This window comes from Trachinotus anak, unplaced genomic scaffold, assembly GCF_046630095.1.
Source record: "Trachinotus anak isolate AG129_WGS33_773 ecotype Australia unplaced genomic scaffold, CSIRO_AGI_Tana_v1 ptg000004l, whole genome shotgun sequence".
NCBI lineage: Eukaryota > Metazoa > Chordata > Actinopteri > Carangiformes > Carangidae > Trachinotus > Trachinotus anak.
The window spans coordinates 13,132,501-13,146,407 of NW_027273855.1; the positions used below are offsets into that span (position 1 = coordinate 13,132,501).

At 40.3% G+C, this 13,907-nt stretch overlaps 2 protein-coding genes across 5 annotated transcripts in view; one reads left to right on the plus strand and one right to left on the minus strand.

The window, feature by feature from the left end:
- The window catches only part of elapor1 (endosome-lysosome associated apoptosis and autophagy regulator 1), a 12,101-nt gene extending 1,330 nt beyond the window's left edge, over positions 1-10,771 (minus strand). Inside the window, exons 1-21 of the mRNA XM_071476067.1 lie at positions 10,611-10,771; positions 8,610-8,730; positions 8,300-8,480; positions 8,071-8,218; positions 7,900-7,980; positions 7,680-7,785; positions 7,443-7,592; positions 7,071-7,159; positions 6,668-6,845; positions 5,539-5,667; positions 5,239-5,329; positions 5,021-5,126; positions 4,776-4,913; positions 3,291-3,554; positions 2,465-2,638; positions 2,216-2,366; positions 1,437-1,530; positions 1,141-1,242; positions 849-975; positions 347-525; positions 29-194 (exon numbers count right to left, since the gene is read on the minus strand). Coding sequence (XP_071332168.1) covers positions 29-194; positions 347-525; positions 849-975; positions 1,141-1,242; positions 1,437-1,530; positions 2,216-2,366; positions 2,465-2,638; positions 3,291-3,554; positions 4,776-4,913; positions 5,021-5,126; positions 5,239-5,329; positions 5,539-5,667; positions 6,668-6,845; positions 7,071-7,159; positions 7,443-7,592; positions 7,680-7,785; positions 7,900-7,980; positions 8,071-8,218; positions 8,300-8,480; positions 8,610-8,730; positions 10,611-10,697 — 2,862 coding nt within the window. The 5' untranslated portion in view covers positions 10,698-10,771. The remainder of the gene's footprint in view (positions 1-28; positions 195-346; positions 526-848; positions 976-1,140; positions 1,243-1,436; positions 1,531-2,215; positions 2,367-2,464; positions 2,639-3,290; positions 3,555-4,775; positions 4,914-5,020; positions 5,127-5,238; positions 5,330-5,538; positions 5,668-6,667; positions 6,846-7,070; positions 7,160-7,442; positions 7,593-7,679; positions 7,786-7,899; positions 7,981-8,070; positions 8,219-8,299; positions 8,481-8,609; positions 8,731-10,610) is intronic.
- Positions 10,772-11,919: 1,148 nt separating this feature from the next.
- cfap276 (cilia and flagella associated protein 276) lies at positions 11,920-13,720 on the plus strand. 4 transcript variants are annotated; one of them, XM_071476069.1, is made up of 5 exons: positions 11,920-12,104; positions 12,838-12,954; positions 13,060-13,175; positions 13,281-13,396; positions 13,616-13,720. In XM_071476069.1, the coding sequence occupies exons 1-4, from the start codon at positions 12,030-12,032 to the stop codon at positions 13,381-13,383; spliced, it is 411 nt and encodes a 136-aa protein (XP_071332170.1). In that variant the 5' UTR covers positions 11,920-12,029; the 3' UTR covers positions 13,384-13,396; positions 13,616-13,720. The 4 variants fall into 4 exon arrangements, with proteins under 4 accessions (XP_071332170.1, XP_071332172.1, XP_071332171.1 ...); XM_071476071.1 differs by having other exon boundaries at positions 13,627-13,720; XM_071476070.1 differs by having other exon boundaries at positions 13,281-13,390; positions 13,627-13,720.
- Positions 13,721-13,907: the final 187 nt, after the last annotated feature.

Consider the following 13,907-nt stretch of genomic DNA (forward strand, 5'->3'; position numbering starts at 1 on the left):
AGTATGCATGAACGGGGCGCTTACTGACCTCCCGTGAGTAGGACTTAATTTTGGTGAAGAAAGATTTTTTGGTGAGGTCCATGAGCTCGTCCTCTGCATCCTCTCCCTCCATTATTGCACAGCTGTCTGCAGTAGGCAGTTCACACTCTTTACCCCCAGAGCTCATCATCAGCTTGGAATATTTATACTGCAGCCTGCAGGTGGAGAATGACAGGAATAAAAATCTTTAAAAATTTAAAAATGTTTTTATTCTATTAGTTTAGGTTTAGCTTTAACTTTAATTTCTACTATGACATACTGGTGCTTCAGCAAACACCAAGGGAAGTGTGAAGCTCAGCAGGCTTACTTGCGTGTCTTCTTCCAGAAATAGCAGCTGATACTAATGAGTAGCACAGCAGCAATCGTTCCCGTGGAAACACCGAACTTGAGCCAGAAATCCAGAGTCACACAAGCACTGACTTTTTGCACTGGTAGGGATTCTCCTCCGTAACACTGCAACGGCTGCTGCCACACATACGTGGTTCTCTGAAACAAAATCCTCAAAATGTTGCACTATCCCTTTAAATGTCCACATAAACCTTAGACAGAGATCTTTGTTCCCATACTTCAGTGTATCTGTATCGCAGGTATAGTACCTTATGTGAAATGCAAACCGCTGCACTTTTGTGGCTGAATGATCACATGAAACGGAAAATTCTAAACATTCTTATAAATCTTTTTTCCTATAATCTAGTCTGATATCATTGTTATATTTAAAATCTTTAAGTGTTTCCTCTTTGCATGAGTTTGTGGTTGATCTGTGATGGATTTGTGGGGTTGAGGGGGTAAAATGATTTTTGTCAGTGTACCTGTATTCCCTGGATACAAGCGCTGACAATCTCTCTGTAGTTGTTCTTGGTGCAGAGTGGACATGCATGCTGGCTCTGCCACAGAAAGTGGAAAGTACAACCATCACACGTCCCCTCTGAACAGTTACTGTGGAGGAAAACAAGGTCATAGAGATGTTTACAAGCTTTTTACATGACAAAAATGATCTCCAAGGAGCCACTTAGTCCACAGTTCAGCTTCAGAGAGCTCACTCTGTGACCTGTTAGGGCCAGATATGGCTGTTCAAGTAGTTATGGTTACAGTGTAAGATACCTTGGCAGCGTGATGTGGTCTTTAACGGTCACTGTGGGATCACATCTCAGTCTGATGGTGGCTGACCTTCCTTGTTTACAAGCCTGAGTCTTCTCACTGGACCTGGAAACATCATAAACATGAAGATCTTAACTTCCACCATGTGATACAGTATATATGTGTTATATTTTAGATTAGAGTTTCGCGTGTCTATTACACTTCAAATTATTGAACTTCCAGTATCAAAAATGTACTTTTAAACATATGAATGCATCACAGTGGATGAATAAAACAGAACAAATTGTGATCTTATTTACCTGTAGTAGAATATGACATCTGGCAGGCCGGACACAGGGGGGAACAACCAATTTGGAGAGGAGATGCCAGCGAGCGTTGTGTCAGTGGTCACACCTTCCGAATAACAACATATAATATACTTTTGTCATCTGATAAATGAAATGTACAAAGTGTTACAGGGGCTTCCAACCTCTTTTTCGAGCAACCGCACCAAGCGATGTCTATTTTGATGCCTCATTACAGTAATCCAGTAGTACAGCTGTTCGAATGTTCTTTTTGCATACCCTGTTAATAATCTTACAACCCCTTAGATTCAGCTCGCGAGACCTTGTGGGGTCTCAAACCTGAGGTTGGGAATCAATGGCAGAATTCAGTCACAATAAGGCATGCACCACATCCAGCAGACTAAATAACAGTTAGAGTTAAAGCTCCTGAAAATGTTGAAGTTTTCTATATTTCTCTATTAAATACTCACATCTAAATAAGCATCAATCAGAGTTAAAAGTTGAGGGAAAGGATCCTTAGGTAATGTTTACTAAAGGTTTATGACTTGTGTGAAAATGTAATAACATTGGTGCTTTTTTGGAGCACTGGCGCACAGTGATGCTGAGAAATAGAAAAGTGGAAAAACCTGATGCAACACATCACTATTGTGTATGGACCGAGGGTGCTGCCAGTGTGTACTGCCCTTAATTAATATTTGGAAATTTTTAACACACATCTTTCAGCAAATCACTAAATCAGGTGATTAAAAAGTTTACATTCACAGCAATAGTTGGCTGCAGCATTCAGTCCATACCGATGAGCGAGTCACCGATAAGGAAAGGCTGGGAGGACACCACGCTCTGACTCCTGATTTCAGAGGGAACCACAGTGGACTGGCAGACATAACCTTTGACCTCTTTCCCACTCTCTGTTACATTGTCCACACAGGTGGCTGGAACACGGCCCTGTGAGAGGAACACAGCAGGTTCAAATGCATGTCAAACTAAATTTTACAAAAAGAAGAAGAAAAAAAAACAAAACACCAGGATCACAGCTTTCTCACCTCTTTCCCACACAGACCCACATTGAAGTGATGGAAATATTTCAGGCCTTTGTTGGTGAAGCGCGGTCGGCTGTGCAAGCTGGTGATGTTGGCCAGAGGAGAAAAGTCATACTGTAGCAGGGCTCCGCTTGTCTGCACAGCCAGGGTACAGTCACTGAGACAAGCTGAGTAAGCCTGGAGGATGAAGACAGGGAGTCAACAGATACATTATATATATATATATATATATATATATATATATATATATATATATATATATATATATATATATGTATAGCTGTTTACTGTGGGTGGATTAATGTGGGAAACCATAATAAGACAAATGTGTATATATATATATATATATATATATATATATCAGCTTTTGTTTTGTTTTGATTTAAATATGTTTTGTTTGTTTATGTTTATGTCAAGATTTATGATGTGGGTTGATATACTATATATTTGTGAAATTAAAATAAAATCTAAAAAGGCATGTGATAGGAACTTTAGTGGGACCAACATTATTTTGGCAAATTAGCTCCTATAAACATTTTAAATGAAATATGGTAAAGAGTTTCTCAGTTTTGGGTAAAAAAAAACCATTCTCAAATTCACTTCTCAAATTTGAAATAAAATAAACAGGAAGTCTTGCAACTGTGTCTTTTTCGTGTATGAGAAGCAAGATACACAAGAACAAGCATGATATACTTCAGATATAGGCTACCTATAGATACTGTTACAGATACTGATACATTAACAGCAATAGCCAGGATTTTAGAAATACTGAGCTTTCTACACATTGCCAAGGAAACAAAAACAAAATCATGTATTTCGTTCTCCTTACCTTGTTGCTCTGTGTGTTCGGACCACAGTGTACACAAGCCGCCTCTCCAACAGGCTGCTCGGCCCTGATGAAAGTGTTTGGCAAGCATCTCTTACACACCCCTGTCCCATTGATCATGTAGTGTCCCGGTGGACAGGGAACACAGGCAGAGCTGGCCTTAGCAGAGCTAAGGGCACAGTGTCGACACTGCGAGGCTACACCTCCGACCACGTTGGTGATGTGGATGGAGTAGATCTTTGCAACGTCACGGCTGTATATCCTCTCCTAAGAGAAGAGAAACATTAGGTATCATTCACCGGCTGAGACAGTCAACACAGGGGGTGGTCACCTGCTCTGCTTAGAGGAACGGTTTGAAAGTCTAAATATATTTTGAGTGGTGGAGAGTAACTGGACTTAAGTACAGCCCTAAGGTGCTTGTACTTGACTTGAGTATTTCCATTTTCTGCGACTTTGTATATCCACTCTACTACAATTCTGAGGCAAATATTGTAGTGACTGCACTACATTCATTTACTCCAGGTACAAGTTACTGTGCAGATCCAGATTATAAATATAAAATACAATCAACAAATATTTATAATGTATTATTTTAGGTAAAGATAAGACTTGATTGTTCCCTCCACCTTTTGAGCTGCAACATTAAAGTGATTCATACACATTAATGCATATAATTTAGAAATGAGCCATTCTGTATAATTAGTGCTTTTACTTTTGATACTTTACTTTTGTACTTGCATGAATGCACTGAAGTAAAAGATCTGAGTGCTTCCTCCACCACAGTACATTTTATACTCAGTGTTCATGTGGTACAAACACATCTCAGCTCCAGACTGCCCTCTAGAGTTAAGTGCAGTAATTGGGAGACAAACCCACTGTCCTCAATCAGTGCAAAATCACTCCACAAAACAGCCAAAGGAAACATGATGTTACAGGAGTCTGTCATCATAAATCCTAGTGATCATTTCAAACATTTATAGCCTTTCTATATACTGTATATTTACAGTATTTATCCCAACATTTGGTGCTTCAACTGTATAAATGAGTTTATACTATGCTACACCATATAATGAGAACTGGTTCTCTAGATAAAGATCATTATTGTTTTTATGGCTGCTTAACATGATGGTTTTACATTTACAATGAGTTCTATGAGTGATGATAAGCAAGTCTTCTCTCCGATGAGCCTCAGCAAAGAATACTAAGATATACTGTAAAGAGGGACTGACTGTAACTAGATAAACTTTTACTTAACCAGTCCATGATTGGCACTGAGCCTGTAACCGGCGTTGTTAAGAGTATGCTGTCATTTTTTTTAAGCATGTGCTGGTTTTTGGCTCTTGTTTTTATGTTTATTTCTTGTGTTTTTTATCTGATGATTTTTTTAAATTTCTCTTGAAAAGCCAATACAAACTTTACAAAGGCTGAGGGAGTGAAACTGCTGAAAGAGATCAACACTGATATTTGGGATGTGCTCTTGTGTCTCACCATGTTAAATGTCTCTGTTCGTTGAAATGTCCAGGTGAAGCTGACAGTGCTGTTGCTATGGATCAAGTAGGAGTATGACTGTTTCCTGTTGCTGCCTTTCCACTGCTCCACCACATCATTATTCCACTGATTATAACCCTGCAGAGAAATACATTCGCCTCATATATATTCATACTCATTTCAAGCTTAACTTCTTTATCATCACCTGAAGCGTACATGTGACCAAATCCAGCATTTTCACTCACAGCTAGGAAGTACAACTTGCAGTCAGCTGTACACGTGGTCTCAAAGACAAAGGTGATGGAAGACAGTTCAGTCCTTTCACTGTCTTTGACCAATGACTGAGGCAGCCTGTGGAGACACATGACATTTCCTTCCACCTTTCCTACACTGCGATATAGTGCACACATACTGTATATAGAGTTTCATGTGTAATTCCCTCAAGAGATGTGTTTGACTTCACCTGTATCCAGGAACATTGAGCATGAGCATCAGATAGTCTGTGTCCTGATCTCCAGGGGTGGTGTAAACATACTCTCCTGCCACCTCCCATGCTGTGGTTGCAAATAAAAAAAATAGTAACACACTCCTATGCTGTCCAACAAACCTACAACCTACACAAAGACAATAATTATGCTATTTTTTGACAGTGATTATTTTCATTCAGCAAAACTCCGAGGTCATTATGAGGTTATTTCAGTCAGTTTCTATGATGGCTGCCCTCTCCTATGCTGTGTACGCTCTCCTATGTTAAGTCTCTTACCTGTGCTGTGGTCGGAGTGGCTGAACTCGCGAGTGAAGATGGAGGTCTTCATGTTGCTTGGCATGGTGTTCCACCATTTGTACTCGAAGCCCACCACCGGCTCCGTGCCAACAGGGCACTTAGCACAGGCTGTGAGTAAATAATGTGTTATTATATCAGTGTAAACATGTAGGTTTTAGTATATCAGACTATACATGCACTTAAAGACAGGATAACACAGGGATTAGATGGCAAGTTTGAATGTGACAGTAAAAAAATCTATATATATCTATAAGGGTTTTTGGGGAGTGTTTTTCCTACAGTGCATAATGTTAAGCCCCTTGTGGCAGTTTAAGATATGTAATACTGGCCTATATAAATAAAACTGACTTCACCATGACTTGTTTTTACTTTAATATACTGCATGTTGTATCTACACCAAAGCATAATTCATCCCATTCTATTGCTTCTCTACCATGCTAACCATCTCCAGCAAAAACAAACTTAACAACAGAGCCATCACACGCATCACTCACCAAAGCAAATGCACACTTCACATTAGTTCTGTCTGACTGCAGACGGGAGGCTCTAAAATGTAGGAGGATTTGCTTCAGCAGGGGTTTTGTCCCTTCTGCCTACTAGCCTTATATAATACCTCCCTAAGCACTGTATAGATGTGTCTATACAGTATATGTGATGTATGAACACATGCATACAAGTACAGTATGTGTGGGGATATATAGGTATATGCATGTGCATGTGTTTATTTGTCCATGTTTACTTGAACATTTGAAAATAATTTTCTCTGCTCTCTGATATTTGATCTATTTATCGATTTGCTTTTTTGATTCCTCAATTCTAATTAGTCAATGTATGTTTTCTGTCATTTGTTTCTGGACTTTAGTCGCCGTTCCTTACACTCTCAAACATACATCAATCTGCAGTCAAGACGTCTGATCAGTTTTTGGTCGGCGCCAAAGTTTGTTTTGGCACAAATTTGTAAATTATCTTTAAATTAAAAGAAATATTGATTGTCGTGAAGCATCGAATGACCATTATCTTTTGTTAAGTACACAGGCACAGTATGTCACTGCAAAACAAAAAATGAATCACATGAACATGGAGCATGAGTAGTGCACTGATTCTGCACCTGTTCCATTTGAGTAGAAACCGTTGGCGCAGGGTTCACAGGTGGAGGAGTTGGTGACAAAGAAACCCGGGTTACATGGTGGACAGGTTTGCTTCTCCCCTGATGCAGGAAGCTTCACCGCTCCTTCAATGGTCTCATTGCAGATTTTTGGTTCAATCCACTTGTACATGAGCTGGGTCTGAGACACACAACAAGCCAGACATGAATAAATGAAAGAAGCCACCTGAGGCTCTGTGACGAACACAATCAGCCCAGATGATTTATATTTAAAGAAACCCGATAGTTACAACAGATGACTGTGGCTAGCAGCAGGATTCTGAAAGAGAAATCTCTCCCTGTGTTCATCTCGACCGAACCTACATGAATGGTGCCTCCAAGTGTCGTGTCTTTTTGTCTACATTACCTTTCCCTTGGAGTCACAGGGAGTGTGAGTGTAGAAGTAGTCGCTGTTTGTACATGCCGGTCTCGGTTTGCAGCTCCCCGAGCCAGCCTCTGAAAAAATGGAAAAACCAAGCCAGAGGAAACAGAGGGCAGGGACGAGGGAAAGCACACAGCTCACATTAAGATCCATTGATAGGAATTCACACTCTGTACCTCTTAAGCACTTAATGCAGTATTTGCATGCATATTGCTGTACGTATGTGTGGCAACATGCAAATACATAGCGGTTGTAAGTTCAGCCATATCTACAAAAATGATGTGAAGTTAAAGAACAAGGCGGTAAGTGATGTGACTCTCTTTGTGGATAGAGCATTAGAAATGCAAACATGGATACCTGCATATTTGTCTTGTTCACACTGACGGCAAACAGTGGCACCCTTAGTGGAGTAGGTATCAGCAGGGCAGGGGGAACAGCGGGCGGATCCTGGTTTTGCACTGTGGGTGCCGGGTTTACAATGGAAACACTCTGATGTGTAGGCCACCCCTGGAAGAAAACCATTAATCACCTTTTAATCATTAACAAAACAAAAAAAAAAGGAGTTGAGAAATGACCTAACGGGTGTTAATCTACCTGAGATGGCAATGTTCCTTAACAGCACAGGTTTGACAGCACTGCCCTGCAGTGTGTATTCAGTGGTTCTCCAATACAGCACATTATTGCCATTGTTCAGCTCAGCCTGCACAGAGTCAATTTGAAAAATGAAAGAGGAGCAGAAGACACAGAGCGGAGCAGAGACAAAATGTTGATGCCAGCAGGTGTGACGCAGTGCTAAAGCTACACTCGGACAAACCCTGTATTTAGTCCAGCTGTTCTCTGAGATCTTCATCCACCGGCTTTCAGAGTCTGTGGATTGACACTGGTCATTCTGAACCTACAGGAGGGCAGACAAAAGAGAGAGAGGTCACCAAATATCCCCCCTAAAAACAGCCCTCTTTGTCAACAACAGTTACAAAACACTTACAAAGAACTCAAAGTAGATACTGTTGTCAGGGTAGAAATACTCAAAGGACACAGTTCCAGGTTTCTTCAGGTTCACAGCATAGGACAACATTGCAGTGCACTCATCTGTGTTTGAGGCTATGTAATCACCCGCTGGTGTCCAGGTTGAGCTAGAAAAACATCAGCAGCAGAAACAGTTAGATGAGCTTCTTGTTCAATCGATCAATTAAGCCCTAACAGTGTTTACTAACTTGGAGCAGTCTGTGTGGGCATCCCCGCCATTTGTTGTCACCCCGTGGGTGGCAAAACCTGTCGGTAGGCTGTCCCACTCATCAAAGGCTACACCAGTGCCCAGAGAGTAGGTGCCTGCAGCACACTTCTGGCACTGCTGCGACTGCATGGCCAGGAACTCCCCCTCACTACAAGAGAAGGCTGTAAGAGGAAAAGACCAAGGAAGGGCAAAAACAGAGTGGAGAGGCTTCATGGAGACGCTGCAGTGAACAGATACCGTTCATTATTTACATGTTAAATCTGTAATTCATGTAAAAGTAGGAAACTCACTGCACTGAGTGCCTTTGACTGGATCTGGTAGACCAGTGCATGTGTCGGGTTTGTTGGGAACCGCCACTCTCCATCGAGACCCGAGTACGTCACACTCTGTGTACTCAAAGTGATAATCTGACTGCGGGGACATAACACAGGTGTGAGTTTCACACAGCTGGATAATATACACTCTGTGCACAGCATAAATGAATTACATGGACACATGAAGGAGAAGGCCTTCAACAAGTGACTATTATTTTCTATTAATTAATCTGCCATTTAATCTGTTTTATCTACAATATGTGAGAAAATGTGTGAAAAGTGCCCCATTTTAATTTCTTAGGCCCAAAGCTGAAAACATCAAATGTCATGTTTTGTCCAACCAACTGTCGAAAACCCAAAAATATTCAATTTACTGTCATGTATGACAAAGATAAGCATTGAATTCTCTCTTTTGAGAAGCTGGAACCAGAAACTTCAAAAAATAATAGCAATAATCTAATATTAAAAATGTTGCAGACTATAAAGGATACAAATCAACTAGTGTGTGAGAAGAAAATGAGGCTGTAAGTAGGTTATCGGATTGTTTTATACCTCTGGAATTTTTCTTTCCAAAACCAGGCCAGCCTCTTTTACAAATAAAAGTTGAGACTAATATTTGCCTAGGAGGCCGTCTCAACTGTTGTTTTAATCTCACTTATCAAGGATGTGCTGCAACGCCAGCACCTTCAGGCCTTATTTACTTGGCCAGGGGGGAGAAATGGTGACTCATCCAATCCTTTTGTAAACATTTAATTTCAGTGTCGTCGCAGAACTTTGGAGACAGCAGGAGCTCAGGTGCAAAGCTTTTGCTGCGTTTGTCTGTCATGCTTTGACGCCTTCCGGAGATACTTACAGTAGGTGACTGACAAACACTGTCCCACCCATAATGATGTTATTTGGGAGGTGACATAACGTTTAACGTTATCTTGTTGATCTGACACCTTCTGAAACAAGTCATGAATGCAGAGCAGATACACAGTGTAATCTTAAGATTTGGTCATTGGTCAACAGCAGGCTGCACTGTTCCTATGAAGGTCACTCACCACTAATCCAAGCCCACATACAGCCTGGGGGGATTAATAGTTAACAGAAACACAGCAGCAGCAGCAGCAGCAGCAGCAGCAGCACTCCTCTGAGTCTGTGTTTCCACTTAGAGCTGCTGCATTAGCTGTGGTTGGGGTATCAGATGAACATGGGTCTGGGTGGGAGGATCTGATGTAAAAATGCACCAAACTGGGGATACGCTGTAGCTTAATCACTTCCTTTAAACAAACATGAGGAAACCAAGGCAACGGGACATCATGACCGCTGAGCGTCATGGTCAATGGACTGGCATGGAAATAAACTCACCTGGAAAAAGTAGCTACTAACAGGGCTCCTTGCTTAAATCAACCTATATTAGCTCACAAAACTTAAAGTAAAAGGCTACAGGTCTCTGGTACGACACACATTGAAGTAAAGTTCAAAGAGAACTGATAAAAAAAAGAAAAGAAATGTTTTGAGTATTATCAAACAGTGCTGTTATTATGCAAACTGCACACAGATGGAGAACGGTGAGGAGAGCATAGCAGACTTTATGTAGCATATGGTAGGTGTAGTAAAAGTGTCCCTGAGAACTGTAACAAGACTGAAGCAAGCACAGGTGAATGACTAATGTAATTCAAACACTTACAACGTAAAAAATATGTATATCTCCCACACACAATATGTTAAGGAGGTCAGACTGTTTGACTAGTCAAGCTAAAACTGGTGCCGATTCAAAATTCCCATCAGAAAATACTAAGTTAAAACATATCCCTTGAAGTGCAGGTCCTCAAATGCTAATAAGACTGCTTCTATTAAGTTCCAACAATTCACCTAATGAAAACTTTGTATGTACATGGTAAAAAAAACAACAACAAAAAAAAACACCTATGATGAATTTTATCTTTAAATGGGTTTAATGCCTAAGAATGAAAAGAACATGAACCTCCTCACCTCTTTGCACATGGGCAAATCCGCAGAGGTTTGTGCAAAAAGCAGCCACAGTAAAAAGCGGCTCAGGTGTGTCAGGCCTCGCTGCATCGTCGTCTCCCGTCAGCGTTGAAGTGATGGGGAGGGAGGGGCGGAGGGGTTGACCTGCGCCCTCAGGTGCTGCCGGAGGCGAACTAATACAGGGAGGTGATTGGCTCTGGAGCCCGTTTCTGCTCTTAATCGTCTTTTAAAGACTCGCTGTTGAACCGCGATTGGCTGCTGCCTTGTATTTTACCTGCCTTGTGCTGGTGTTATTTGGACGAAGTCAATGATCATCAGTGATGATCTTCAAGAAAAAAAAACAAAACTGGTGGCTTTAGTTGGTGAGTTTATGAAATAGTATTGATTTCGACATTTTTGCAAGCCGACATAGCATCTCGATATGGGAAAATAATTTGTAAACAAGAAAAAGTAGGAAGCTAATAGGCTCCTACACTGTGGAAAATACTCAATTAGGAGTAAAAGTCCTATTCAAGAGCTTACAGAGGTGAGCAAATGTACGTAAAAGATCTAAAGTAAAATGTTCATCGTCCATAAAAAGCTCCTATGATGGTGTTTATTTATTATTATTTAAATAATATTATATTATTACAATTATTACTGATGCATAAATGTATAGTTGTCTTTTACTGTAGTGGTTGGCTGAGGCAGAGCAAATTCACTACTATATCTACTATATATATTAAAACTGAATATAATTAAAACCTAAAAACGTCTATAGCTTAAATCAAATGAAAAAGAATTTGAAATTTCCCTCGAAATGAATTGGTTCAAAATGCTCTAGAAAGCGAGTAAACGGGACAGGAGGGCAGGTTGCTGCACAAGAATATGAAAAATGAACTGCATTGAAAATAGGTTGAAATATTCTTACTGCACTGTCATATTAATTTTACCTTTATTAAAAAACAATAAAGACCAAGTTACAGGTGATTGATTAGGAGATGTGTACACTGAACAACGTATTATATTTTAAAAGCAGGTTCATGTTTTGTACGAAAGATAAAGCAATATTGACTTGCCTTGTTTTTATCGTCTTTAAAATGCCATTTTAATGTCTTTTTGGTGTCTCATTTTTAATGTAGCTGTTTCTATACCCCAGTAAACCTTTTGAATTGCCTTGTGTCTGACTGGCAGGATGTTAAACAAACTTGCTTGCAGTCACTGTTGTGAACACCTGCGCTTACAGGCCTGACGTGAGAGGAGGGAAACGTCAGTCAACAATGATTTTATTTCGAAAGGTTTCACCGGAAGTTTTCAGTTGCTTAGAAACCAGGTTCTAAACAAATTGGGGTTAGCTACAACAGCTTAGCACCCACGACAACAACAGCAGCGTGCTGGATATATTATGGTTTGTGTTTGCGTGTTATAGAGTTGTCATTAAAGATGTCAGGCCGGGATCCTTTCCCCTCTCCAAAGTTTGAAAACGGCTTCACTCTCAGCGGCTTCAGACCGCAGCAGGTGGGTTTCTCTGCTGTTGCTAACTTATTGTTTGGATCAAACAAAACACGAGCTAAATGCTAAACTAAACATCGAGATAGATTTGTGTGGAAATACATATTTCTCCTGACAGACTGAACATAAAGCACTTTCCCCTCATTAAACAGCATATAAGGCCCAGATGTCTAACATACAATTCAGTGACAACAAACCTTTCGTTCATTGGGAAATCAAATGATGGCATTCACAAGAGCCGTTTTTCTACCATTTAGACATCTAAACAACACAACTTTTAACTTAGTCCAAATACAGTCTGCCCCATATTTCTCTGAGTTTGTCCTTAAAGCTGTACTTCCAAACATTAACATTTAAAATAAAACATTTATACTCTGAGCTGTGCTTGTTCACTATTACCTAAAGCAACAATGCTTGTGTGACATGCTACAGCTCAGTCATGGCTTATTACTGTATGTGGATTAAGTTTAACAAAATTAACCTGCATGGCGATTAAAATCAAATAATGCAAATCAGTTATAAACTAGCACCATTACCTTGATGTAGTTTACTACATTTGCAGGATCTTCATTCTAATGCATGTGCACTTTTGGAAAACTATTGCCTGAAATTCATCAGTTCAAATCTTGAAATAACCCATGAAATAATCATGTGATGTGCATATGCTGTAATTCTCATCAAATGGTTATAATTTCTTTGTAAATGTGGAATTCATTTTTCCTCCTTTCCCTTTCTGCAGAGAAAAACATATAATAAACCAACACACATCGCCCAAAGAGAGGAACCCTGGAGTCGTCTCCATGACACAGCCACTTTGGCCAGCACCCGACGGAGCGTGATGCATTATGAGCATCAGGTGAGCTCTAGGGAGTATGATTTTGACCTTCACTCCTGAGACAAAAAACGTTTAAGGGCAAACACCTTCAGCGCTCTGAATGCCCAACTCTTTTCTTGACCTCAGGCTCCAAGCGACAGCCTTGACTTCCAGCTTAAGTCGGTCCACGATCAGAGCAAGGACTTTCTCAGGAGTAAGAACCAGATTTTATACCAGAAAGAGACTGTCTCTGAGGACCCCAGGTGAGTGTGTGTTTGGGCTGTCTGTACAACGTCACTATCTTGGCAGTGGCATTTCAGGAGTTTACTTCAACTATTTAATTTATCATTTTTCATGTTACTTTGCAGGAAACAGGAAAAATTAAATCAGGACATGATGAAAAAGGAACAAGAGCAAGACATCAGAGTCTGGGTCGACCCACAGAGGCGCTCCATTTACAGCATCAAGTGAAGCCTAGGTGAGGGTCAGTGAAATTATAATTCCCAAATTTATCATAAAGCAGATAATGTATTATGTGTCTCGAAACTGACATTACCAAACCTAATGCTTCTGACTCAAATCTTACAATCTGACTCCTAACTAAACCCACTGAGTCTGGAGAGCAGCTGGCTGTCTGGAGCAAAGTGTGTCCCAAATACCAATACAATGTCCTATTTTTCCTCAACAACCATTTTCTAACAAGGGCTACACCAGGGGGAACGATGGCAGCTTCTATTCAACATGGAGCTTCCACTACCAATGTCTCTAACTGCTGCCAACATCAACAAATAAAGAAGTTCTTTCAGTACATATGCTTGTGTTTTTCCAAATGCCACACATTGAATACTGAAAACTGAAAGGTGATTCATGGAAAGCTAACACTGAAAATGGTTGTTTTTACTCTTAGATTTCAGAATCACTTTTAACCCCAAAACTCCCAATAACCACTGACGAAAACTGTGCAAAGTAGAAAAAAACAGTGGAATAAAAATAAG